Source organism: Melospiza melodia, chromosome 11 (genome assembly GCF_035770615.1).
Source record: "Melospiza melodia melodia isolate bMelMel2 chromosome 11, bMelMel2.pri, whole genome shotgun sequence".
Taxonomy (NCBI): domain Eukaryota; kingdom Metazoa; phylum Chordata; class Aves; order Passeriformes; family Passerellidae; genus Melospiza; species Melospiza melodia.
This window is the reverse complement of record NC_086204.1, coordinates 24,503,135-24,527,829: the sequence shown is the minus strand read 5'-3', so window position 1 is coordinate 24,527,829 and position 24,695 is coordinate 24,503,135. Positions and strand designations below refer to the sequence as shown.

The 24,695-nt window shown below is 42.5% G+C and overlaps 1 protein-coding gene across 7 annotated transcripts in view; it reads left to right on the top strand.

Annotated features, from left to right (window-relative positions):
• The window catches only part of LOC134423228 (BEN domain-containing protein 5-like), an 882,906-nt gene that overhangs the window by 558,414 nt on the left and 299,797 nt on the right, over nt 1-24,695 (top strand). For 2 of the 7 annotated variants that reach the window (XM_063166076.1, XM_063166075.1), the window contains exon 6: nt 554-752. The exons of the other annotated variants lie outside the window; for them this stretch is intronic. In XM_063166076.1, coding sequence (XP_063022146.1) covers nt 554-714 — 161 coding nt within the window. In that variant the 3' untranslated portion in view covers nt 715-752. Of the gene's footprint in view, nt 1-553; nt 753-24,695 lie in introns of those variants that run through there. 7 annotated transcript variants of the gene reach the window in all.

Genomic DNA, 24,695 nt, shown 5'->3' with positions numbered 1-24,695 from the left:
CCACCAGTAAAAGTGAAATAAGCCCAGGGACAGGGCAGCTGATAAAGGCATGAACATTAATACAGAAGAGATACAAAAAATGAAATAAATGAGTTAAGGTGTTCTCCTGCTGTTTGCTGCTTCTCTTCCTGAGCATTGTCATTTCCATACCCTGCTGAAGGGGTGAAAGTGGGAGTGACTCACTGTGGATACAGCTCTGGTGGGACACTTCACCTGGGAGGAGACTAAATCTGTTGTGGAGATTCAGACAGATGCAGGGGTCAGGCAGGCAAGGCTGGCACTGTAAAAGGTTGGGTTTAGCCTTGTTTCTGTGTGGAAAGCCTATTAATGTAGTCACAGCATAATTGGAAGTTGGTCATGCCACTGATTCAAGCCTGGTGACAAATCTTGACTGAAACAAGATAGACAGTGAATCAAGGAAAGCTTCTCTTGTCTTGCAACAAATATGCACAGTGCTTACTCACTGCTGTCTCTTGAGTTGTCAGCCCAACTCAGGGCTATTGTGTTTTCTAAAAATATCCTAATGACTCTTTCCTTTTTTTTTTCTCCCCAGAATGTTTGTATGATAGAATAGCACAAGAAACTGTGGATGAAACTGAAATTGCACAGAGACTCTCCAAAGTCAACAAGTACATCTGTGAAAAAATCATGGATATCAATAAATCATGTAAAAATGAAGAAAGGAGGGAAATTGCAAAGTACAATTTGCAATAAATTTTGGATTTTTAATAAAGTCTTAGTGTTTTACTTAAGTGTTGGTTTTTGATTTGTGTGGCATTTTTGCTGATGGGAGAAGCTGAATTGAAGCGTTGCTCTCTGCCTATAACTGATTCGTTTTTTGAGCAGTTCTGTCATGGTGTAAACTGCTTTTAACTAATGTAAGATATATTGTAAGTTCACTCCCAATGAAAACTGAAGTTTCCAAGGTTTCTCCAGCGAGTTGCAGTTTGTTACCTGCGGTTGTACATTGGTTCTGGCTCTGTGGACACCGACCCGTTTGCCCTGCATTGAGTTTTGCTGGAGTTGTTGGATCTCAGCTGCAGTAAAACATCTGCTTAGAAGGAAGAACTGTACAAAATTCACTTTGCTATTGGAAAGGATTTTACTGTATTTTACAAAGTGTTTTTTTCTGAAATGAAATTTCAATCGTTTGTTTTTATAAATCTTTGTTTTGATCTCTAACAATATATTTGATCAAAAATACACAAAGAACGTTTCTTTTTCAATTATCTTGTAGGCAGATCACTATTACCATCACAGTTAAAAAAACAAAAACTAAGCAATGAACAACAAAGAACCCAAAGCTGTAAGCTGTAAATTGATGATAATTCATTTTAATAAATAAATCTAAAACCACTTCTTTTACAGGGACCTAGACACTTCAAATTTCTGGTTGTGGTATAAAGTTTCTCAGTGTGTCCATACTATTGTTCTTGAAATATTACCTTTTTAGTGTATTTGTACTTTCAAACAATCTAAAATTTGCCACACTATGGCAAGAGTATGTACAGTAGAAAATTTAGTACAATTTTGTTTGGGTCCATCATTTAACAATGGACACTTTTAGCACAAATTTTAATTACAAATAAAAATAATTTTCTACATTGAAGTTAGACTTGCGATGCAAAGTTTTTAGAAATAATTTGTCATCAAAAATGTCATTTGTCATTGAACTATATGTTATTGCGTGTAAGTGAAGCAAAATATTCTCTTTTCATGAAGGATTTAGAGATAACTTGAGATCTGGATTGATGAATTTTGAGGGTTTTTGATCTCACTTAACCTTCCATTTATTCTGTGCTCACAGCTGTGATTGTCTCCCTTGCAGCCTACCTGTTCCCAAGTGTCAGCATTTGTTCCTTTACCACTGCAATTCTGTTTCCTGTAGTCTTGAAAAACTTCCCATTTCTTATCACCTTCTATAGCACTGGTTCACCCTGAGGTGAAGCCTTTTTCAGTGTCCTATAATGTAGATAATGTGGAAAGGAACAGGCTGCTGGGGTGGACTCACTATGCCTGGAAGTATTTAAATGATAAAAGATATAGATGTGGCACTTGGGGACATGGGTTAGTGGTGGGATAGGCAGTGCTGGGTGAATGCCTGGACTTGGTGATCTTAAAGGTATTTTCCAGCCTAAATGATACCATAATTCTTTAATGTGGAGGGATAGAATGTAAGAGAATAGTGCAGAAGGCAATCTCACACCTGAGGACTTGCAGCTGTGCTCATCACCAAAGATTAAGAACAGCCCTGAACTTAACAGGCCACAGCTGTCTCCAATGAGGAGATGAGTGCTACAAAAGAGGGGGTTAGCTGGGTGAGAGGACAGTTGGAATTTGTTGGTTGTGCTGTGAAGAAGAGTCAGTGCTGTGAGGAGCTGTCCGTGAGAAATCACTGAAAAGGTATGGGAGCTTTGAAATAAGATGACAACACTTTAAAGGGCTGGGTGAGTGTAAGAAAAAGAGGAGGGGAGGAGGAGGTGTGCTAGACCTGCCCTCCCTCTCTTGGAAGAGATGAGACAAACAGCAGGTTGTTTCTCCCTGTACTTCACCTGTATGTAATTAGTGTCTTAACTCATAGCTAAGTGTCTGCATTATGCTTTCTAAAGTCACTTTTATGGTTACCTTGCACCAGCCTCGTGCTGTGCTGCCAAACAGGAACACCAAATTTTCACCACTGGTGCACCTGCACTCCTGTCCCTTCCCTTAACCCCACAGTGTGACTGAACTGGTGTGTCGGATCCCATTGGTTTCCAGGGTTCATTTCTCAACAGCTGCTTCCCATGGGATGGAGCCAGAGCTTTTGTGGTGAGGGGTGGAAAGAGCAGGAGTGTGTTTTTCCAGTGTCTTATGTGTGCCCTGAAGTTTCTTTGAATGGCCTCCCTTGTCTCCTGCTAGTATCAAAAGTGTTCTTAGGTAGTGTTTAATGAAGTGCATAAATGTTTATGTTTCCTAATTTGGGATGCTAAATAGCAGATTAGTGTTTAAAATGTCACTGCATGTATCCTTTTATTAATTAAAGAGAACAAAAAGAGATAACACTGAAAAAACATTTAAACAGCAAGTTTCCCCTTTTCAAGCAGACTTGTGAATGTACAGGGTTGGGTTTTTTTTACATGATACTAAGGCAACCCACTATTTTGGGGAAAGTGCCCATAATTTCCTTAGTATTTTATGGCTTTAGTACTAATGTGTTTCCATTGTAACACATTCTTTAATGAGAAGATCAAGCTGAACTTCTTAGAAGATAAGCCTATTTTATGAAACCTGGAAAAAGCAGCTTAGAATTTAATTAGAGTTAGGACTCCAGCCTGGCCCCAAAAATCAGAGGTGTTAATTCCTTCTGCAAAACCAGCATCACCTTTCTAGGGCTTCTTGACGTACTAGTCCCATCAGATGTTAATACTACATTTTGCTGAAGAATTAAAATGTTCTCCTTGGGCACAGTATCTTGGAAGGCATCGTTAAATTTTTCCTGGAGATTTCATCAGCCCCAGCTAGTTTTCATTTGAGTTCAACACGGATATTTGAGTGGCACAAAAAAGTTCAGTTCCCTTTGAAACGTAGTGTCAATGGGGGCTAAGAAATGTGTCCGTGGGACTGGGCAAGTGATGTTTAATGTGCCACTCGAAACTTTGTTGAGTCATGTTAAAGAAGTAGGATATATTAAAGGTAGAACATTGTGTTTCAACTTGAACGAAATCTTTGGATACTGAAAATAAGTTTTTTGCTAATAAGCCATTTCTGCACACTGTGGTTGTATGGCAGCGTGCTGAGTGCTCTGCAGGGAGTAATGGGTGTGTGAATAACATTTTATACTTTTATTTGGTCATTACTCTTGTCTTTTCCCTCCCCATGAGCCAGTATCAAGGTTGTACAATTGTTTCCTAGTGTGTCTGTTTGAAGTAGGGAAATAGGCTGCAGTTCCATGTTCTAGCAATACCCAAGAAAAATAGGAACTTTAATGAGGTGTGCTTTTCTGCATTGCAAAACTGATGTATAAATTAACTGTGAGTTTCATTTCATTTTCCTGCACTGCGTTTATGACCAGGGCTGTTCTTGTTGGTACATTAATTTTTCCATAATTGTGCCTGCCCGTACACAGTTTGCTTTGTTCCTATTGCGTCTGCTGTGAATCTACCATAGGAAACTTTATAGAAAATAGTCCCTACTAACTTTTTCCTGCTCTAGGGTAACTTCTTACCTGTACATCATGAGAAACAGGAGAGAGTTTTGACAGAAAGTGAAGTAGGTTTTATTGTACCCTGTAATACCCCTCATTCGTCATTCTAAGGTTTGTGCTATGCCATTACCTCATACTGTAAACCTGGATTTGTAAGGATCAGAAAGACATGGATTTAAGAGGAAGTGACAGTTTACTCTTTTTTTTTAATCAAAGCAGGAAGGAGGTATTGCTGTTGTATGAATAATCTGATCTTCTGTTGCCACACATTGCTGCAGTAATTTGTGATATTCATGATCTGATCCATATTAAAGTGCCTCTGGCACACTTGCAAGGAAGCAAGATTAGAGGTAACAAAAAGGGCTTTATTTTCTATTAGTGATTTTATAAGGGATATGAGCTGTTGTGTTAAAGGAAAGAATCATACCAGGGACTTTCATAGCTGAAATCTAGCCACTCAATTAAAAAAAAGAAAACTAGTGTTTATTAGAGAGGGGAAAAAATTGTTCACTTCTGCTGTTCCAGAACAGGTTTGGATTTACTGGTGCTTTATAGAGATGGGAGAGTTTTTAAAGAAAATAGTAAAATACTTATGTCGAAGTTGAACTCTAAGTAGGAATTCAAGGTTGCATTGGTTAGCTGTTGTTGGCTGTCAAAAGCAGGTGCATTCTCCCTGTGGGAGGTCACTTCTTTGCGCCTTACCTTTGATGTTGTATCTGAGAGATTACTGTGATGGCTGCTTTGTTGTCTTAAGCAGAGATTATTGTCCTCTTGGAAGTTTTAAGTAGCAATAAATTGAACTTTTTGGGATTTACTGAAATTGCAAAGATAATTCTACTTCACACTTCCAGAATCTATAGACTTTTAATAATTAAGGCTAAGTGCAGGTCATTGTTAAAATGATACAATCTTGATGCAGAAGCTCAGAGAATTGTGTGAATTGGGAGCATTGTGTATTAGCTGTGGCCTCACTGTGTATTAGCTCTTGAGAACACCAAATCTGGCTGGTTTCAGAAAGGGAAAGCAAGGTTGTGTCACATGGAGCTGCACTGAGGATTATTTCAATATTCCATCTTTCTGACATGAGAATTCTCTTCTGAAAGAGACAAAGACACAACTTCTGCCTCCTCAGAATGAGATGGTAGCTTTCTCCATACTCTTGAAAATATTTGTCATTCTGTTTGTGCCTTTAGTCTCGGATTGATGAAGTCATAACATCAATTGCTCAGACTTTATTGGTGTCATTTTTTTCATCATAACAGTGTGGAACTCTGAAGTGATTCATACAATACCGAGGCAATAAAAGCGTTATGAAGTGCAATCATTGCGTGTTTCGTGCTCAATAGCTAATTTTTAATTTCACCATCTTGGATATTTTTTTATCCCCTCAGGGTTCCTAAATAGGGAAAGAGAATCATTTGGACTTGGACAACAGGAGCAGTGATTCAGGAAGGAATTAATTTATGTGCTTGTTCATCTGTTTTACTTTTGCAATTATTTTTCCTGTTTATGTTTGAACAATAACTTTCATTCCGTGCATCAGATACCCTCTTGTCATGCAGTGCAATCATGGTTCTGTGGTTGTGAGATCATTTGTCTACCATAAAGAGGAAAATACCTCACAACATCAGATGAAGTTGCATTATGGCTGGATCAGAGCAAAGGGGAAAGTGACTCTGGGAGGGGAGGAAGAAGCTGAGCCTAAAGGATTTTTTTCTGTGCTGCCTTCTGGCTAGAAAACTTCTTCCTACAAAGAAAATTGTTTCTTCCACATTTAGCAGGATATCAACTTTATGTTCCTTGTTTATTGATAGTAAAGCCTTAATGGAACTGAAGTCTTTATGAATATATATGTTTATTGCATCAGGCTACCTACTGTCATGCTGAATTTTGGTCTTTAGTGATTTGAAATTAAAGAGTCACAGAAAATTTCCTGAACAACTCAAGAGAGGCATAGGCTGGGGGTGATTTAGCTTTTATTGTAACATAACAATTGCTAAAAGTTCTGTGAAATAGAAGATGAGAAGTGACGTGTGTTGGTGTTTTTGTGTCCTTTATAGTTGGCCTGAGCTTTCATGCTTTTGGAGTGGAGAGGGGTGCGGGTTTCATGGGATAGCTGATCATTAGAAGAATTGGCTGTGAGCACCCTTTGGTGTTCACCCTGCTGGATGTGAATGATGCCCTGGGACAGCAACAGAGGGAATGTGCCTTGGTAGTGCCATATCACGCTGCTACCAGCCCCTTCCACAGGAGACTCAGATGAAAAAGCTTTATGGGAGCTTCATATCCTTTATACTCAAATATATCTTTAATGTCAGCCCAAATGTTTATTTAAATCTTACTGAATTGTAGTTTAGTTTAAAAAAAAAAAGACGTGCTTTCATGTATTTCTCATTTTTCTTGTAATTAATTGAGTATCATTCTGGGAGATGTCTTTCTCCATGTTTCACTTGGGGTATTAAGCCACTGATACTTGAAAATAGTCCATTTGGACATTCTGTATTTGTGAGCCAGATGAACTATGACTTTGCCTTTCCTTATGGAGTCCTTTGCAGGATTTATGGAAGTACCTTTAGAGAATAATTCTCAAAGTGTGTAGGATGGAAGGTGGATGGGTCAAAGCATTGCCTTCAAATTAATGTTCTGTGTTTTCATTTCTTTAAGAGTCTTAAGTTATGAAAAACTAAAACTCTGTAAAGTAGGAGTTTGCTTTCTTTTCCTGCACTGTATATTAAAATTCTTTGACACTCATTGGTTTTCATGGCATTTGCAAGGACACTTTCATCTTCCGGGATCAAGTTCTTCTTTTTGCTGTAGATCCCTACAGGAATAAGCAACCCAGGGTGTGCCTTTGAGGTTAAACAAGGCTGAAGGTGCTTTTGTAGGATCATCTCTCCTTTGGAGGACAATGCAAGGAGCCACCCTCCTTTCTACGACTGGGAAAGACACCCTGGAGGGTTGGCTTCTCTTTAGCTACTGTCCCCTAATGCAGCTCATCCAAGAAAGGTTTCTTGCCACATTGGTGGGTGTGGGCAAATTCCACTCTGTGGCTTTCCTGAGCTTACAGAATAAGTGAGATTCACTCACCCAGCCTGTTGTGGAGGAGCATCCCAGTCTGGTGGTGGAGGAAGGCAAAGAAGAGGTGGTAGAAGGGTCACATAGTCCTTTCCCCCTTTCCCACAGACAGTTAGTATGTGCAACTGAGGTGAAGTCAGTACCCAAACAGCAACATCCCAAGCAGTTTACCTGGAATTTAAGGTTTCAATCAGTGAAAAGTTGTATTAATTTAAAAAATCCAATCACTCTTAAACCTCCCAGAATTTAACCTTTAGGAAGAGGCAAAATCAGCATTTTCTTCTGCAGCCAGGGACATCTATCTATTCCAGATACACAGCTGTGTGTGTACAGGTGTGATGTGCCATTATTCTGTGTAAATCTGCCTGTGCCATGTAAACCCACAACTGGATAATATTCCTGATGGTCCCCAGCCCTGCCTGTTTTCCTGGTGTTCCTTTCTCCGTGCTGTTCCTTCTGCAAATGGGAGTCTGTGCTCTGTGCTTGCCTCAGAGGGACAAGGCAGGAGCGTTTCATGATTCCTGCCTTGCAAATTGTCAGCAGGCCTCTGAAGTGAAATACCTGCTTGTTATTCCTGGGGGTGACTGACACAGAACTAGAGCATTTCCTTGGGAGATCTGGTAGTGCTGCTGTCACTGTAAGGCAGACTTTGCCATTCAGGGACTTCACACAGCAGCATTTTCTTGTTGTTTTTTTTTTATTTTTTTTCCCCCTGCCCTGTCAGTGCCTAGATTGTAGCAAAGAAAATTTCATTCTCACAAGGAGGTCTTTAAGTGATAACATGGAATAAGTAAATCTTTCAGCAGTATCTCTTAAAAACATTCATTTCTCAGAGGTTCCCCTGCTTTTGCAGAGGGTCAGTGGCCTGGAAGTTTCACACCTTATGGCAGTGCCCAGGTGAGTGCTGGAAAACATTGGGCACCTTGACAGATTCATTCTGATCTGTGGCTTTAATCTGGCCTCTGTTAGTTCCTTTTCCCAGCTGCTGTGTGAGAGCAGCCACCTGGTGAACTGGGCAAGAAAGAGCCATTTCCAATGCTGTGATCTGAGTGTGGCTCCTGATAAGGCTGTTTTTGCTGTGCCTGGAGGTGTGCGGGCTGTGGTGGCTGCTGGGCTGCTCCATGAGCTGGTGTGGCTCCCTGCAGAACACATCACAAAACTTCACTCAGCTGCTCCCTTGAAAAGAAACCTTGGCTGGACCACAGCAGTGCTGTTCAGAAAAATCAAGCATTCTTGAGAATCCATCAAAGTGTGAAATCCATCTTTTCCTTGAGTGGCTTATTCCAGTGCTTAGTACTGCCCTCGCTGCTCAACTTGTGCCTTATTTCTCTGTGAGTCTTTCTGGCTTAACTTATTCCCAGCTCTTAATTTGCCTGTCTTAATGCCTTCCCCCAGTATTTGTGCAGCTCACAAACACCTCAATAGACTGAGTGCCTTCACTCTCCTTCCACCACAGATTTTCTAGGTCATGACTGACTCATTTTTTGAAATGCTTTTCCTTTATGACTACTCAAACTCATTTGAGTTTTATGGAAATTCTTTCTATAGGAGTGTTTGGTTTAGTTAATGTGATACAATCCAGTGGTTCAGGACACGTCACTTTGTATTAAAATATGATATACAATACTAATTTCATTTTGTGGGCCAACCTTAATTTAATTTTGAAGAAAAAACCTCTGATATAATGTGATACTTAACCAATTGATGTCCCAGTGTATTTTTACTCTGTTACTAAGTGTAGCTCTGTCCTGGAAATGTTGTTCTTCAAATGAGTGTTTATCTCTGCTCCACTTTCCTCTGGTTCTGTACCACTCACATGCCAGTGAGGAGACAGAGCACGTTCCTCCTGCTTTTTCCAGCTGCTCATTCCTGCACTCACAGCTGGGCCAGGCAGGTGGGTGACGGGGCCCAGCTGGGCTGTGAAGGGCAGCAGGTGAACAGAGCTTCACAGAAAATAGGACACTGAAGAGGTAAAACTTGGAAGAAAGGGAAGCCAGAGCCATTTTACTCCTGTGGAATGTGTCTACAGGATATGTGCAGGGTTTCCTTGGATGAAGATGCCTTTGAAGTGCCAAAGGATGGGGAAAAGTTATCATAAGTTATCATTATGTTTTGATATTAGAACTGGATAGGGTATCCCCAGGGAGAAACTTCAACTTTTGTGGAATTGCTCCACTCTGGAGCCTCCAGCCAAGTCCCAAGAAGGAATCTGACCTGACAGCAGAGCTTGCTGTGCATCAGCCCTTGCTGTGTCTGCTGTGAGAAATTAAAGGCTGCTTTGGATATGACTTACACACATTTTGTCTGACCATTCCTGCTAAATGCTCAATATCCTCTCTTAACCGATGAGATGAGGAACTGCCGAGTTCCTCCACTGAGATGGTTTAATGAAAATTGTTCTTTGCCAGAATTTTGAAGGTCAAAACCAGCTTAAATATGTAAACAGATATTCTATCAAGGTAAAGTAAAAAAAACTTACAAATTATCTCTTCTAAGAAGTCACTTCCTTCCTTGGAGAATTTTGAATTATGCTAGACAAGGTTCTTCTAAATTTCCTTCATCATCTCTCTGAAGATTCAGTGTTAATTAACTTAGTCATTTATAAACGTTATGAAATCGTGTTATTGACTTATTTCTATTTGTAAAGGCACCAGGAAATTTGTGTACTGCACCCTTTGAAAAGTAATTAATTTTTCACTCCTAAATGCCTATTGATATTTTTTGTGCTTCCTATTGATTTGAAATTAATATCTCTGCCAATTGAAAGCTCACATGCTGGTTTGTCCAGCTTCCAGAGAATGGACAGGACATCATTGCTGAGCTGATCTGGTTAAAATTATCACCTTCATCTGATGACCTCAGGAAAAAAGGTTCTGGCAAATTCTGCCTGGTCTGGGCTCCCTCCCTCTCTGGGGCTGGTGGAAGGTGACCCTTTCCCACCCTTTCCCACGTGGATTGGGAGGGGTTGGCAAGGTTTTAAGTAACTAGTGCCTTAATAATGGGAGGAGTTAGGTCAGAGCAGTTTAGGTGCATGTTGTAATACCGAGGGCAGAAACCAGCTGATGCCCTTACCCCAGTGCTGCAGGATTATTAAAAACACTCTGGGAAAGGCCTTGCTGATGTTTTGCACGGTTATGGGTGGTGCAGAAGTTGCTCTCAAGGTCTCCTCGCTCGCCCGGCTAATCCGATTTCCTGTTTGGGAGCTCAGGTAGAACCTGTACCTGAGAGGTTTCACCTTTGTGGTGCAAGATCTTGCTGGATTTTCACCCTCTGTGTGTGAGAGTTTAGCTTCTCATCAATGACCTGTGGTGAGATGCAGAGAGTCTGAATGAGTTTGCTGAATGCGTTTGGGGTGGGTGCTGCTTTGTGTGCCCTGCTCAGGGAACCTGCATGGCATTCTCCTCCTTGAGCAAGGACTGCACAGGCAGTTCCAAAGAAGTTTGTGATCTCCCGTTTTATTGCTGGGTAACAAACTCTTTCCTGGTCTGGGAAATGAACTTTAGTGGAGCTTTTTCAGCAGAGGGATGGTTTGTTGGCCAGTATTGCCTCTGCTCTGCATGTGAAAATCTCCCCTTTGTACTGTCAGGTACCCCAAAAGTAATTACTGTAAGAATCAGACATGGTCTGATTAGAGGGATTCGTATTTGTTATTCAAGAGTTTTCTCTGTATTACACACTTCAGCAAAATTTCAGTAGCCAGTGACCTCTTTTGAGAAGTGACTCATGGCAAAATTTCAGTGACCTCTTTTGAGAAGTGACTCATTGCATTTTAAAGCCTTTATAACTAAGTCTTCCCTTCTTGTCGGGGACATGGGAGACGAATAGATTGCTCCTGTCTGCGATTTCCACTCTCAGGGAAAGTCCCTTTTCACTGCCTGTGGTGATGCTGGGCTGCATCACTGCTTTTAATTGCCTGCAGGCTCCTGCAGGACTGCCTGTGTCCCCTCTGGCATGGCCTACATCCTTGCAGAGCCACGAATCCCTTGGCACTGCTTAGTGAAGCCTGAGCACGGGACAGAGAGTCCTGTTGCTGCTAATCCCTTGCTGACTCCCAGGGCTGGAAGCTATGTGACAATCTCTTCTTTGCCTAAATTCATCTGCCATTGTCTTGCCTGTAGAAGGATACAAATGAATTCTCTGTATTAAAGATGATGGTAGAAAATGTGGGCGGTGTCTCTGGGGCATTATGGATACTGGGTGTATCCCCAGTGAAACCCAGGGAAGGGTGTATTAAAAAGAGCACAGCACCTTATCAAGCCAGGAATTCATGTGTTGTGATATATATGTGGTTTTTCTTGAAAGAGGGAATAAATAGTGAAATAATCATTCCAGCTGTAGCCTGAATTGCCTTGCTGCAGGTCACATCAAACTGTATGAATGTGTCAGATAGTTCAGGTTAACTGGAAGGCTTGGGCTAGTGGAGGAGTAAGATGATATTTCAGGTGAGTTAAAATAAGCATTACAGTCTGCTATAGAAAGGAAGAATTTAGAAGATGTAAGGGTCTCCTTGCTCCTTTTGGAAAGTTTTCCAAAAATATCTGTTCCACTATTCTGCAGCCCTGGAAGTGTCTGGACCTGCTGCTGGACCTGTAACACAGGACTGAAGTTGCTGGTCCTGTGCTGTTGAAGTCCCACTGTTCTACGGGTCAATCTGTTCCAATTTTGCTTTTTCTGTGCTAATGGCAGATAAACTGAGAACATTGTTCTCCAGAACTTGATTATTATGTTTCCCCCCACCCAGCTTCCAGTTTGAATTTACTCACGAGCAGCAGTCTATTTATTTGTTCTTGAGTTGCTGCCAAGTTTGAGTGGCTTTTTTCTCCTGTCTCTGAAGAGTTTATGAGAGATCATATCCACTTTACCTTTGCTAGGCTGACCTGTCTTTTAAATTTTTCTTGGGAGATACACTCACCAATTCATCTGCTGTTATCCTGCTCAGTGTCTCCTGCACTTGCCTGATCTTTCCCCATCAGTGATGCTTTTGTGCTGGGTTTTATCTTGGGTGGTAACAGTACATTTTACAGAGACATTATCTTTCCAGAAATGCCTTTCTCTAGAAATATCTTCATGGCTTTGTCATGCTGAGGGCTCATAATTCAGCTGCAATCAATGCCTCTGCTGAGGTTGTTATCCTTCCTTCGAGTTAATGTATAGCAGACTTCCTATCACTGTAGGAACTTGCTGTCAAACTTAATCTCACCTCCATTATTCCACTTCTGAAAGTCATCTGGAAGGATCTCTACTTCCCATCTGATATTTCTCTGTTGCCACATCATACTGATATTACCTCTCAGTATGGTGCCATTAGTTTGTTTCTCTAGAGTCTGTCCTTAACCAGTGCATAAATGAAAACTGGCTTTGCTTTTATGCAGAATTTTACCTGTTTTAAAACTGTTTGTAAACATTTTTAATGAAGCCTCAAATTGTCCCAGTGGAGAAAGTAGTTTTCTTGTCAGTAAATGACTGATAGTTCTCAAAAACAGGATGCTGGCGACTTGTTCAGCATCACACCTTGAGTCAGAAATGAGCACTGACGACACAATCCCAAGTCCTCTGTTCTAAAAGTCATAAAATAACATTGTATGATCTTTACCAGAAAACCATCAAAAGGCTTTTATAAACTGGGGAATGTCAGTGCAAACTTGAAGCTGGGATCTGGAAAGTCATCTGGAAGATAAATTTAATGGGAGCTGTGTTTTCAAGGTTCTTGGGTAGCTTCAGATAGTGACACTTGGAATATTTTAGCCATTTTTTGATATTTTGATGGCTCTGATTTCTGGGGTACTGTACCTGCACTTCCCCATGGTACTGTTGCAACACCAGGCTGAGCTCCACCATTGTTTTCCTTTGTTTTTATTTATGAAACATGAATAGCTCAGGTGAGCTAATGGTTTGTAATGCCCCACTCATCTGTCTTTGTTTGCCTTGAGGACTTGTGGCAAGATTCATTTTGAACTTTGCAACTCTTGAGCTGCATGCGTAATATCCCAAAAAAAACCACCCCGAATGTTCACGTTGCTCCCTGATGCCCTCAATTCTAGTAGCTGTTGTTGTGTTTATTGTGCAGATTAATCTTTAAGCACGGAGTGATTGTGAGCTTAAGCAATAACGCGGAGTGAAATCTCCTCAGCAGCCCAGTTAGGAGGGGAGCGAATTCCTGAGAAAGCGAACGCTAAGCTCCGCATCCGGCTCTGTAACCTGGCACCTCCCTTGGAGCTGGGATTAGTCTAATTCCCTCTGCTGCCTCAGCACTGCCTGGCCTTGCTTCACTTGCCCAGAATCCCAAACACCACACACCTTCCCACAGAAGTTGGCACTTTGGGATTTGCACAGTTTTACCTGCCCATATTTTACCTGCCCATCCGCAGCCACCATCCTGTCTCTGAGCCAGGGAGGAAACTCCAGCTGAAAGCTTCTTAACTTACGAAACAAAAAAAAACCAATCAACCAAAAAAAATACCCCAACCAACCAAAAAAACCACAAAAACCAAACCTCAAAAAAAAACCCCACCAAACCAAACAAAAAAACCCTCAAAAACAAACAAAAACCACCCAAAAACCCAGCAAAACCCCCCCACCAGATAACCAAGGCAAATTACCTTTTTGTTTTGGGTACACAGCAAGATTATACCAGCTGTGTGCAAAGGTTGAGAAGAGCATTTAGCCCCAGGTAGGATAATATTTTGATGACAAACGTTCAAATTTGTCGTTAAATTGCTGCAGTTGAGCAAAACATAGCTTTGTGTTTGTGTGTGAGAGCAATTGGTCTACAGTGGCTACAAACCTCAACCCTCTCTCTGTGAGCCAAAAGAAGCCAAACTTCTTCTGGATTTTGCTGTGGAAGTGCACAGAAGGGGAGGTCACTTTGGTTCCCACATGGCCAGAACAGGAGTCTGAGTGCTGCTGTGGCTGAGCTGGATGCCAAGATTTAGAGTGAATTGTTTTGCTGGTTTTCTGCTGTCAAAAAATGGGATTTTTTTTCCTTTATTTCCCATTGTTTCATATGCAACCAGAAAACCCCCAAATTAGCTTTGTTTATGGGAATACACAGAATGACATAGCTGTGCTGGTTCACAGGTCCAAGGGCAACAAAAATGTAGACAAGAGGGTGCATCTTTTGTTTCTTAACTCTGTGGATCGCATTCCAAAGGTGCAATGGAGTCCTGAAGCCCCAGCCTGAGGATCTTGTTGCCTGCACTGCTCTGTGCCTGCTCTCCGTGGCCCTGGCCAGCCCTGGGCGTGGGACGTGCTGCAGAGAGGCTCTGAATTCCTATTAGAGGCAATGGAACCTTTCCAATGGGTGACAAACCAAGCCCACAGGGAAGGAATCTGCCCTCTGCACAGTAGCAGCCCCATTGCTCAAGCTCAGGGCGGGTACAGCCAGTGCGAGGTGGCCTTGAGAGGAAGTTTCTCTGGTGAGATGTCCTAGTATGGGCTGTTTGCATAGCTGGGCATTGTAAAGAGGATTTCTTAGGAGCAGCTTTTAATCTTTGCCGAAGTGGAGTTGTGCAAACACCGTTCTGGCATCAGTCATGCTGGTGGCACGTGTACACAGAGCAGCAGTCGCTCCTTAAATATGGGAATCACAAATACGTGTTGACAGAAAAATATATTTAAGCAGTTTCCAGTGCGTGCTGTAATAAGGAAACCAGCCATTGTGTTCCACAGAGCTGCATACTTTAAATGCCTAACAGTAGAGAACAACCCAAAGTGAATCACAGTAATAGAAAAGGAAGTGTTTACATCTCTCAAAACCTTCTGTACAATAATCATTCCTTCTTTATAAATTTGATTTCAGCAAATTTGAATCCAAATGAGATGAAGTTTCAAACACAGGCTTTCATGGCAAGGTACAGCTCGGTGTGTAATCTTTTGCAGGTGGCTGTTACTCATTTATTGTTTGTATTTCCATATTGCTTAGCAACCCCTGTCCTGGACCAGGACCTCGCTGCTAACACTGCTGGAATGGATGGCTGCTGCCTGGGAGAATGCACTGTTTTGTAGGGAAGCCAAAAGTAAACTAATGGTTTCTCATTCTGTCCTCTCCGAATGAGAACTGATGAGGGCCAGCTGATATTTAGCCATGGGATTAGAACTCTTGAATTACTGAGTCAACACAAATATCTGGGGGCCCTGTCAAGCACGCAGGCTCAAGTGGGTGTAGTTTTCCCAGGTTTTGTGTCCTGATGGCCGAAGCAGGCAGCTCAGGCTCTGAGTGTGGGGCAGGCTGGGTTGCTGCTCCCTGCATCACCATTTACTGATGCAGCTGCTCAGGTGAGCAAATAACCGCTCATGCTTTGTGCATCCCTGCAATTACAGAGGAGCAGCCTACCCTGCATTGCTGAGCACTTATTAATCCCTGCTCTGCCAGTGGCACAGCACCTGGATCTCTCAGACAGCCCCTGCACACCACGCTCTGTGCTCTGACTCTGGAAGTTATGTAAGTCAACATTTGCGGAGCTGTGCCCGAGTCCTCGTCTCACCTCTGGAGCAGAGATGTCCTGATGTTTCAAGGGTTTGTAGAAAGCAGTAATATCTCTGTTTGAGAGCTGGAAAGTTGGAGAAAGTAGACTAACTTTTAGTCTCAAAGTCCTTTCATCAGCAAATTCCACGCTGCTCTGGCACAGCTGTGCCTGAGCACTTTGGAGCAGGGATTTGCTGCTGCAGAGCAGCCACTGATCACTGGCAGCTTGTGTTTGATAATCATGGCCAAGCTCTTAAATAGTGAACTTCATGCCTGTGCTTCAAACCCTCCCCTCGCCCTGCAGCAGCCCTGCCTGCCTTGGACAGTGGACAGGATGCTGTGCAGTCCCCCTTTAGACAGGAAACCTGATTGTCTGGCTCTAGAAGGGGGTTTGGGTGCTAAACTGGTAAAAACTAGAACTTGAATGGTATTTAAATGCTCCCAGATCCTTTGGAGCTGTTTCTGGTGCTGTTTGGCTCAGAAGGGGTGAGAATAATAGTCTGCTCAGTGACAGTGCCCAGATGCCCCTCAGGCCCAGGCCATGGCCAAGGTCCTGCACAGCCGTCTCAGGAGGTTGGTGGTTTGCACATGGTGATGTTTTTAAATAGCAGATCCTTGTGCCCAGAGGTCACCCAGGGGAGCCACGTGCAAGGCCTTTGCTTTGAGAGGTTAAAAACAACTTATGTTAATTCTGGACTCCAGCCAAAGCTGCCCAGCTGTTTAGCTGAGACTGGGAGCTGACAGACCAAAAAAAGGGCACAGACAATTAAAATATCACTCTCTGGAGAGACAGAGAGAGACAAGGGGGTAGCCATCAGTGAAACCAAAGTGATGCAGGCCTGACTGCAAGAAATGGTGTGGGAGGAGTGTGAACACTGTGGGCATGTGCTCAGTTTCTCCCAGGTTCCCTGAGAGATGAGACAAACCTTCCTGTGATGCACATGGGATGGGAGGCTCGTGCTAGCAAAGGACACCCTAAGCTTTTGTTGCTGGAGTTGTGTGGCTGCAGTTTCACCAACTGAACTTTACATTGGTGACCAAGAGTGACAAATACCTCATGGAGAATTCACCTTTGGTGCAGGGATGCAGGGAAGCAGTGGCAAGCAAAAAAACATTTTTCAAAATGTTCTCTTTATGTTGGTTCCCAAAGCCATGAGCTTCTATATTCTATTTCTCATTATATGGTACTGATTGACTCATCTGTGACTGACATTTTGTACTTCTGAATTTCTAAATAGTGTCTTGTTCACAAGGCAATTATTGCTCTGTAAATGCCAAATATTTGGACTCTGAATGCAATGGCCCATGCTTCTAGTTTGAGTTTCCCCAGTGTTATCCTCCTTTCCTCCTTTCTGCCCACGAAACTCACGTGCATGGGAGCACGTTTTGTTGTGTACTTCCCCTTGCAGTGCTTTAATAAGTTGAGCAAACTTGCTGAGCAAACTCTCTAGCCAAATACAAAGAAATTCATCTTTAAACTTTCCCAGCAGAAAGATGGAAACTGGTGAAATATCCCTTTGGATCAGCCTTCTCTGTCAATAGATAGTTCTGCTGAGAGCTTTCCAATGCCTGGCTCCTTCAGCAGTTTTTTTTTCCCAGCAGCTGTTCTAAAAAAAAAATTACATCTTCTTAACCTTGGTGTCATTGCTAGTGGTTGAAAATCCAAACCACCTATTATTTTGAGTTTGTCTGGCTTTGTTCTACCTGACATGGCACTGACAATGTTTGGCTGGAATGCAAATGAAATGGTGTCATGGGCAAGCCAGTCCAAAAGGTCAAAGGAAGGAAAGTTTAATATCAGTTTAGGGGGAAAAAAACCAACAAACATAATTTCATTTTATATCCTTATAGGCCTCCAAATCATCTATGATAGTGATGTAAGCCAGCAGCCATCAATTTTTTCCTTAACAAAAAGAAGCATAGGTTGTCAAATGTAATTTACCTCTTAAAGGATTCTGAAGTGTGAAAACATAAGTACTTTACACAGGAATAGAGATGAACAAAAGGTAGAAATACTTTTCATAGATGCGTAGTGAAATCTGATTATTTGCGGCCTCATCAGATTTTTTTAATGAGAAAAGAAGGGTAATTTCAAGCTCCAAATCCAGATTAGCTATGAAATGAAGCAAAAACCCCAAAATAAAACAAAAAAAAAACCCTCCAAAAAGAAAAAAAAACAAAAAGATTGTATCTATCTTTCTGCATGAAGGGGAAAAACTATCTTCCTGTAAAATAATCTAAAAGTGATGCTTATTCTGTGCTTATGTGCTCACAGCTCACAAAACCCTTTCACAAAAGAACTTGCCTTCCTTTCACCAGCGACCTGGAAACAGAGGAGTTTGTGGCAAAAGTTTCTTAAACTTGTTGCCTTGGTTTCTTCCAGAGCTGAGAATCCTATTCCTCCCTCTTCCCAATGTAGTTTCCTGTCCATTGGAAAAATCCTTTCTATTCTATACATCACTCTTCTACCATACCTGAAATGCTAAGTTAAAGCTAATTTCTGTTTGTTGCAGTTTGGTTTTTGGTTTTTTGTTTGTTGTTTTTTTTTTTTTTTTTTAGTAGTAGTATTTTTATTGTTAGAAATTAAAGCATTAGCCCCAGGTTTAAAGTTTTTTTTTTCCCCAACAAACTTCCATTCTGCCCAAAGCTTTCCCCATTGTAAGACTAAAAACATCCCCATGAAGCTTCAGTTTCTGCTATTTGTGGAGTTTTCTGTTTTTCTGCACATTTGGAATTGTCAGGGACAGACATTTCAGCCTTTGTGTGTACAGGAGTCAGGAGCTGATCTGTCTAATGCCCTCTGACAATGCGTGTGTGGATTTTACAGCACCCAAATCAGTGAATTATTCAAAGTTTTTGCACCAGATTAGAGCTTTCAAAGCCAAAAGAGACTTGTGGAAGCTGGGACATGCCTGTGCTGGCTCTGGTGCCACTTTTCCCAGACGTCAGCTGAGGAAACGCCTCTGTCCTGCACTGCTGGCTGTCCCCTCATGTGCTGCTTGGAAAACACAGTAACCTGGTTTGTTCATGTAGAGAAAAACTTTTTTGCCTTTCATTCTCTGTGTGGCCTTTTGATATTAATAGCTGACAGATTTCCACTTCTTTGCATTTTTTATCTGCTTTGTATATGCCATTTGTTATCTCTTTTGTATATGACAACAGCATAAAGCTTTTGTTGTACACATTTTTAATAAAAAAGCCAAAATATTTGAAAGCTAAAGTGGATATTACTTTTCCCACGGAGTATGCAACCTTTGATAGCCCAGACCTTTGATAAAGTGTGTTGTAAGCCAGGCACTGTATTCAGAAAGTTTTTAAATGTTGGGAGGTGGGTCTGGTTTTTTGGAGTAGATGAACATTTTGCTCTCAGAAGAGTAAACAGTTATAATTACAGACAGTGCTGGCACATGACATTCAGCCTTGATTCAGCCCTGAGCTGAGTCCCACTGCTTGGGTCTGGTGTTTGCTTCCTGTGATGGTGTTCACAGGGGTCTGATGTTGAAGGAAGAGATGAGGATCTGACTCTGTATTTCAGAAGGCTTGATTTATTATTTTATGATATGTATTACATTAAAACTATTCTAAAAGAATAGAAGAAAAAGTTCTCATCAGAAGGCTAGCTAAGAATAGAAAAGAATGAATCAACAAAGGCTTGTGGCTCGGACAGAGAGAGAGCCAACTGTGCTGTGATTTGCCATTAATTCCAAACAACCACATGAGACCAATCACAGATGCACCTGTTGCATTCCACAGCAGCAGATAACCATTGTTTACATTTTGTTCCTGAGGCCTCTCGGCTTCTCAGGAAGGAAAAAACCCAAGAAAGGATTTTCATAAAAAGATGTCTGTGACACTTCCTCCTGTCAGAGGGTCAGATGGGGCATGGGAGGTGTGCAAGTGTGGCTGTGGGGTGGAGCACTGGGACAGGAGGGAACCCCATCCTTTATCCCAGATCCCCAGGGCTGGGGGCTGAGAAAAACCCTCCTGCCCGAGGTTCTGCATCTGCTTGTGAGGCAGGGCTCAAGAGGCAGAGGAAGCTCCTCCAGCAGGAAGGGACAGGGTTATCTGGGATCAAAGTCCACAGTGCAGTGCCAGCCAAAGCCCAGACACCATTCTCAGAGGTCTCCTGACAATTTGGAGAGGCTTTGAAGGTGGAGGCAGGACCCCAGTGTGGGGTCGTGGGGTGCTGTGGGGAAGGGCAGGCCCCAGTGTTTGATGCTGTGGGGAAGGGCAGGCCCCAGTGTTTGATGCTGTGGGGAAGGGCAGGCCCAGGCAGCGTGGCTGAGCCCTGAACTCTGGTGAACTCCTCTTTCTCACTCTGATGTTTGTCTTAGAGGCCCTGGGCTAGAACATTGCTGTGGCATTTCACCTCCTGGCCCGCAGCCCATCGATGCTGCTGCCTGCCCTTGCATCACTGAGCCTTGTTATGAATGACTGGAGAAAGTGCCAGTGCAGATCTGCTGCTGCTGGGGGCACTCCCAAAACAGCCCACAACAACACCCTGGGTCTAAAAAAAAAAGTAGGCCCTTGGTGTGCTGATGTTGCAGCAAGATTTGGTGCTGCACATGACCCACTTACAGCCTGGGAATGTTTCCAGCTCTGCTTTTTGTCGCCCAGAGATCCTCGCTTTGCCCTGTGCTGTCCGTCTTTAAAAAGGAAAGAAAATAAAATGGCACCAAAAGAAGGCTTCTCTATAGCTGTGGCTTACATCCTTGCATAAACCATTATGATTTTCACATTGTGTGTCTTTGTTACTTTGCCTTTCTGTGGGGTATTCCCAGTTCTCACACTACCTGCCCTTAGCAGCTGAGGTGAATCTAATGCACACCCACCCACCCCTTTCCCTGTTTCCTTACTGATGATCTTCAGGAAAGTGCCTTTATGTTATAGACAGGAAATAATGAACAGGGAGGAAACAATGAACTTGAAAGGAGAAGTATTGAAATTGCTCGTAGTGAAAGTTTCCCCAGAGGTGTGGCTCAGGCTGAGCAGGGGTGACGGGAAGGACCTGCCAGTGGGAGAGCTAGAAAGTGATCTTGTTTTGTAGGAGGAGTTTCAGCAGTTTGTTTACAATGTGTTTGTGCCGTCTGTGACAGAAAGGCATCTGCCCACGCAACCCTTGGCACTGATCAGAAGATCTGGATCAGAAGATCTGTGCTCTGGGAAGACTGGGAGGAAGCAGCTCTCAGTGCTCTGAGAGGCACTGGCTGAGGGCATCCAGAGCTGCACCTGGGTGTGTTGAGCACATCCAGAGCTGCACCTGGGCATCCAGAGCTCATCCAGAGCTTCACCTAGGTGTCCAGAGGTTCACCTGGATGTGCTGAGGGCATCCAGAGCTTCACCTGGCTGTGCTGAGCACATTGAGGGCTTCACCTGGTTGTACTGAGTGTATTCAGAACTTCACTAGGGTGTGCTGAGCTTCATCTGGGTGTGCTGGGAACATTGAGATCTTCACTTGGATGTGCTGAGCTTCACCTGGGTGTGCTGCCTGATCCCTGTGCTCAGGGCAGTGTGGGGTGCTCTTCCCAGCCCAGGTGTGATATGGAGAGCTCCAGGGAGCTGACACAGCCCAATGTGAGATGCTGGATACAGCATGAGAGCTGCATTTAGCCCCCACTTAGTGAGTCTCTCTTATCTCATGGCTCCTGAACAAAAGGATGCACTGCTGAAACACTCCCCAACAATTCACCTTTTTTTCTGCAGGATGCCCATTTTTTTTGCATTTTTTAAGCTTCAGGTAGGGCCAGTTACCAAGATTTAGAACACACATCGCCTGTGATGAATGACTTAGAGCCCAGCTCTTATCTGATGCTGCACCTCAAGTTATGAATTTGCTAACCAGCACCTCTCCTTGGCATAGGCTGCTGGTTAGTGAGGAAATCCCATAACCTTTCTGCTTGGAATTGCTGTTTAAACAGGGATGCTAATCTTTATGGACCCTGATGGTTGTGCTGTGCTGATTTGCTAGTTAATATTTTCAAAGCACTTTGAAGATGAAAAATGCTGAGTGTTATTGGCCTTTTATCTAAAAAAGACATTTTAAAACATGGAGCTAGGGAAAGATCTGCATAAATTAACACATGTTGATTATGTTCTATCTTTCCTTTTCATCTGAATGTATTAAGTAGCAAGAGAACTGTGAGAATTTGTATCTTTCCTTTTCATCTGAATTTATTAAACAGTAAAAAGGACTCTGTGAATTAGTAACCTAATTTGAACATCAAACCAAAAGCAAAATTCTTCCTAATCCATTTTGCAGATCTCTCACCAGCAGCAGAGTTTTCTTCCGTATCTCAGGTTAAGAAAGAAGTTTCAGGCTCAGGTCTTGATACTTTCTGGGTTGACAAGACTGCAATACAGATTTATTTTTCCAGTTCAGCCTGGAGGGTCAGTAACAATTCCACTTCACAGTGAAAAAAATTATGAGCATCAGTCAAGCCCAAGCTGCTCACCCAAATCAGTAATGTTGAACCAGGCATTTTTCATTGAATTTCTAAGCTCTGCTTTAGAAACTCCTGTGGTTGTTTTGCCATTTTTAACAGAGTAAGATCAGTTCAGTCATTTGAATGTTTTTCTTCAGTAAATGTACCTGATAATGATAACTTTTTGTTATCATGAAATTAATGAAATTTTATTCACTCTTACAAGATCTTTTCAATTGTGAAGGGCAAGATAGTATATTACATTGTGATCTGGGTTTTTTTTTGCTTCCAAAATCAGATGTTGCTAATTTTACTAGAGGGTATATAGCACAAAACCTAATGAAGGATTCTGTCTTGGCTTCATGCTTTGAGACAAGTTGCAGCTGAAAAATCTTTTTTCCCTCCCCAGTTTCCAATCCCAGGGTGAGGAGAGTTACAGATATTTGGTGAAAACATTTGAGGGATTTTAAACCTTCTCAATGATAGACCTCATAAAAGATGTGGGGAAAGGAGACAGACCTCTGATGAGCTAGGAGGGGAAAGACAAAAATCCCAGCTACTTAGGGAGAAGTTCCAGAAGTCAGGATCTCTCCAGCTTGCTGATTTTAGCTGCAGATAGATATTTCATTTTGCTGTTTTTTTTTTTTTTGAAGTGTTGTAGATCTTAAAAAAATAAAAATAGAAGGGGAAAAAACCCAACCCACCAACAGAGAATAAAAATTTAACCTTTGAAATGTTAGAACCTTCATTTAGCAATAACCTTTCACCCAGACATCTCTGCCATTGGTCTCCCCAGGGCCAGGAACAGTGGCTGCAGACATGGTCCCCATGGTGGTCCCTTAGGATGAGTGGCTGGAACAATCATTCCAGAACATCATTCCAGAGTCCCCATCCCAGTTGCCTGCATCTGAGACCTTGAGGTGGCAACACAACCCCTGATTTCCTGTTAGCAATGAGATATTTCTCTGGCAGTGGCACTCAGAAGGGTATATGTGTACATTTGCTGGTATATGTGTACATTCTACTGCAGAAAAGTGCTGTGAAGTTCTTTGTTTTTCAGTTTTAAAGTAATTTCCTCTTTGTGCTGTGGTGATTTGTTCAGTATGGAGGTACCTCCATACTGTGGAATAAAAATTAAGCCTCATCTTTTTAACAGAAATGAAAGTCCTTGGTATCACTGGAGTAGCTCTGGAGCTCATCTGCCAGTCTAGCTTGGTGTTGAAGTAATTAAAGAGGTCAGGCACAAAAATATTGCGTACCTGGAGCTTTGCCAGCCTCTTTCCTCTTTCTCCCATCTCTTATCACGCCCGTCCATTTGGGATTCCTCCTCAAGCTTTGTTATATTCATCGTGTAGATTAGTGGTCTGCAACTATTAACAACAAACTTTGATGCTACAGAGTGGGAATTGCTTGAATAAACAATTTCACAAGTAAATGGAGTCACAGCTCTGAACCAAGAGGGCTCCAAACTTGTTTTAATTTACAGAGGTCAAAAAGTAAATGGGATTGTTGCTTGGGGAGGTAACTTGAGGAGAACATGCAGTGTTCCCTCACAACAAAGGGATGAAGGGCAAAAAATTTGATTGACTTCTGGAGTTTGGTTTTAATTGGCTTTATTTCTACCATCACCAGCACAGCAAGAAACTCATGTGAGCAGAAGGATGCTGGTTGGTAAAGGTGCAATTTTTTTTTTTGCATTTTTTAAATTTTTCAGTACAAATTTTCCTCAAGGCATAAGCAGGAGAGTTTGCTCCAGAAAACGGGAGACAGTGGGGCAGGAACTGCCAAAGGAGCAAGTCTGGGTCACTGTTTCTGCTTGGGTTTCCTGAACATCTTTTTTCCAGATGCCCCGCAGCTGCTTCTGAGAAAGCAATTTTATTTTGTTTATTTGCTTGTAGTCTGGATTATTTGTGCAGAGGAGTGGAGAGCCATTTCCAGGCATTTTTAATTGCAGAGGACTGTCACTTCCAGTGTGCAGGCAGTAGGATTTACTGAGCATTTCCTGAGAGATTTAGCAGGATATTGGGAGATCAGTTAAATGTCTGTAAAACATCTGACTGCTGACTCTGGATTCACTCAGCCATCCTGGGTTGCCAGTGGTGCTTGCCAGGGTATTTCTGCCTGTTTTCCAGCCCCTTCCCTGCTGCCCAGATGCCCTTGGGTGTGGGATGGGGTGGGCAGGCACTGCTGCTCCTCTGCCAGGTGGAGGGACTGGGCAATAATGTGGAAGTTTGATGGGAATGTCACAGAGAGGTACAGCAAGCACAGACCAAGCTTCCTTAGAGCTCAGCTGCTGATGGAATAATTTAATCCCGGGATTATTTTTGCTCAGAGCTGTTGGGAATGATGGGGAAGTCAACCACTGACTTTCCTCCTAACCCAACTGGCTTCCCACCTCAGCACGAGTCAGCCATCAGAAACTTTGCTCCAGCAGAATTCCTGACAGTGTTGCAGAAAGATGCTCCTGATCTGCATCCTCCCCTCTTTATCCTCTCATAGCTCTGCCTCCAGCAGCTGGCCCAGGGTGTCAATGGAAGCCGCCCTCAGCAGC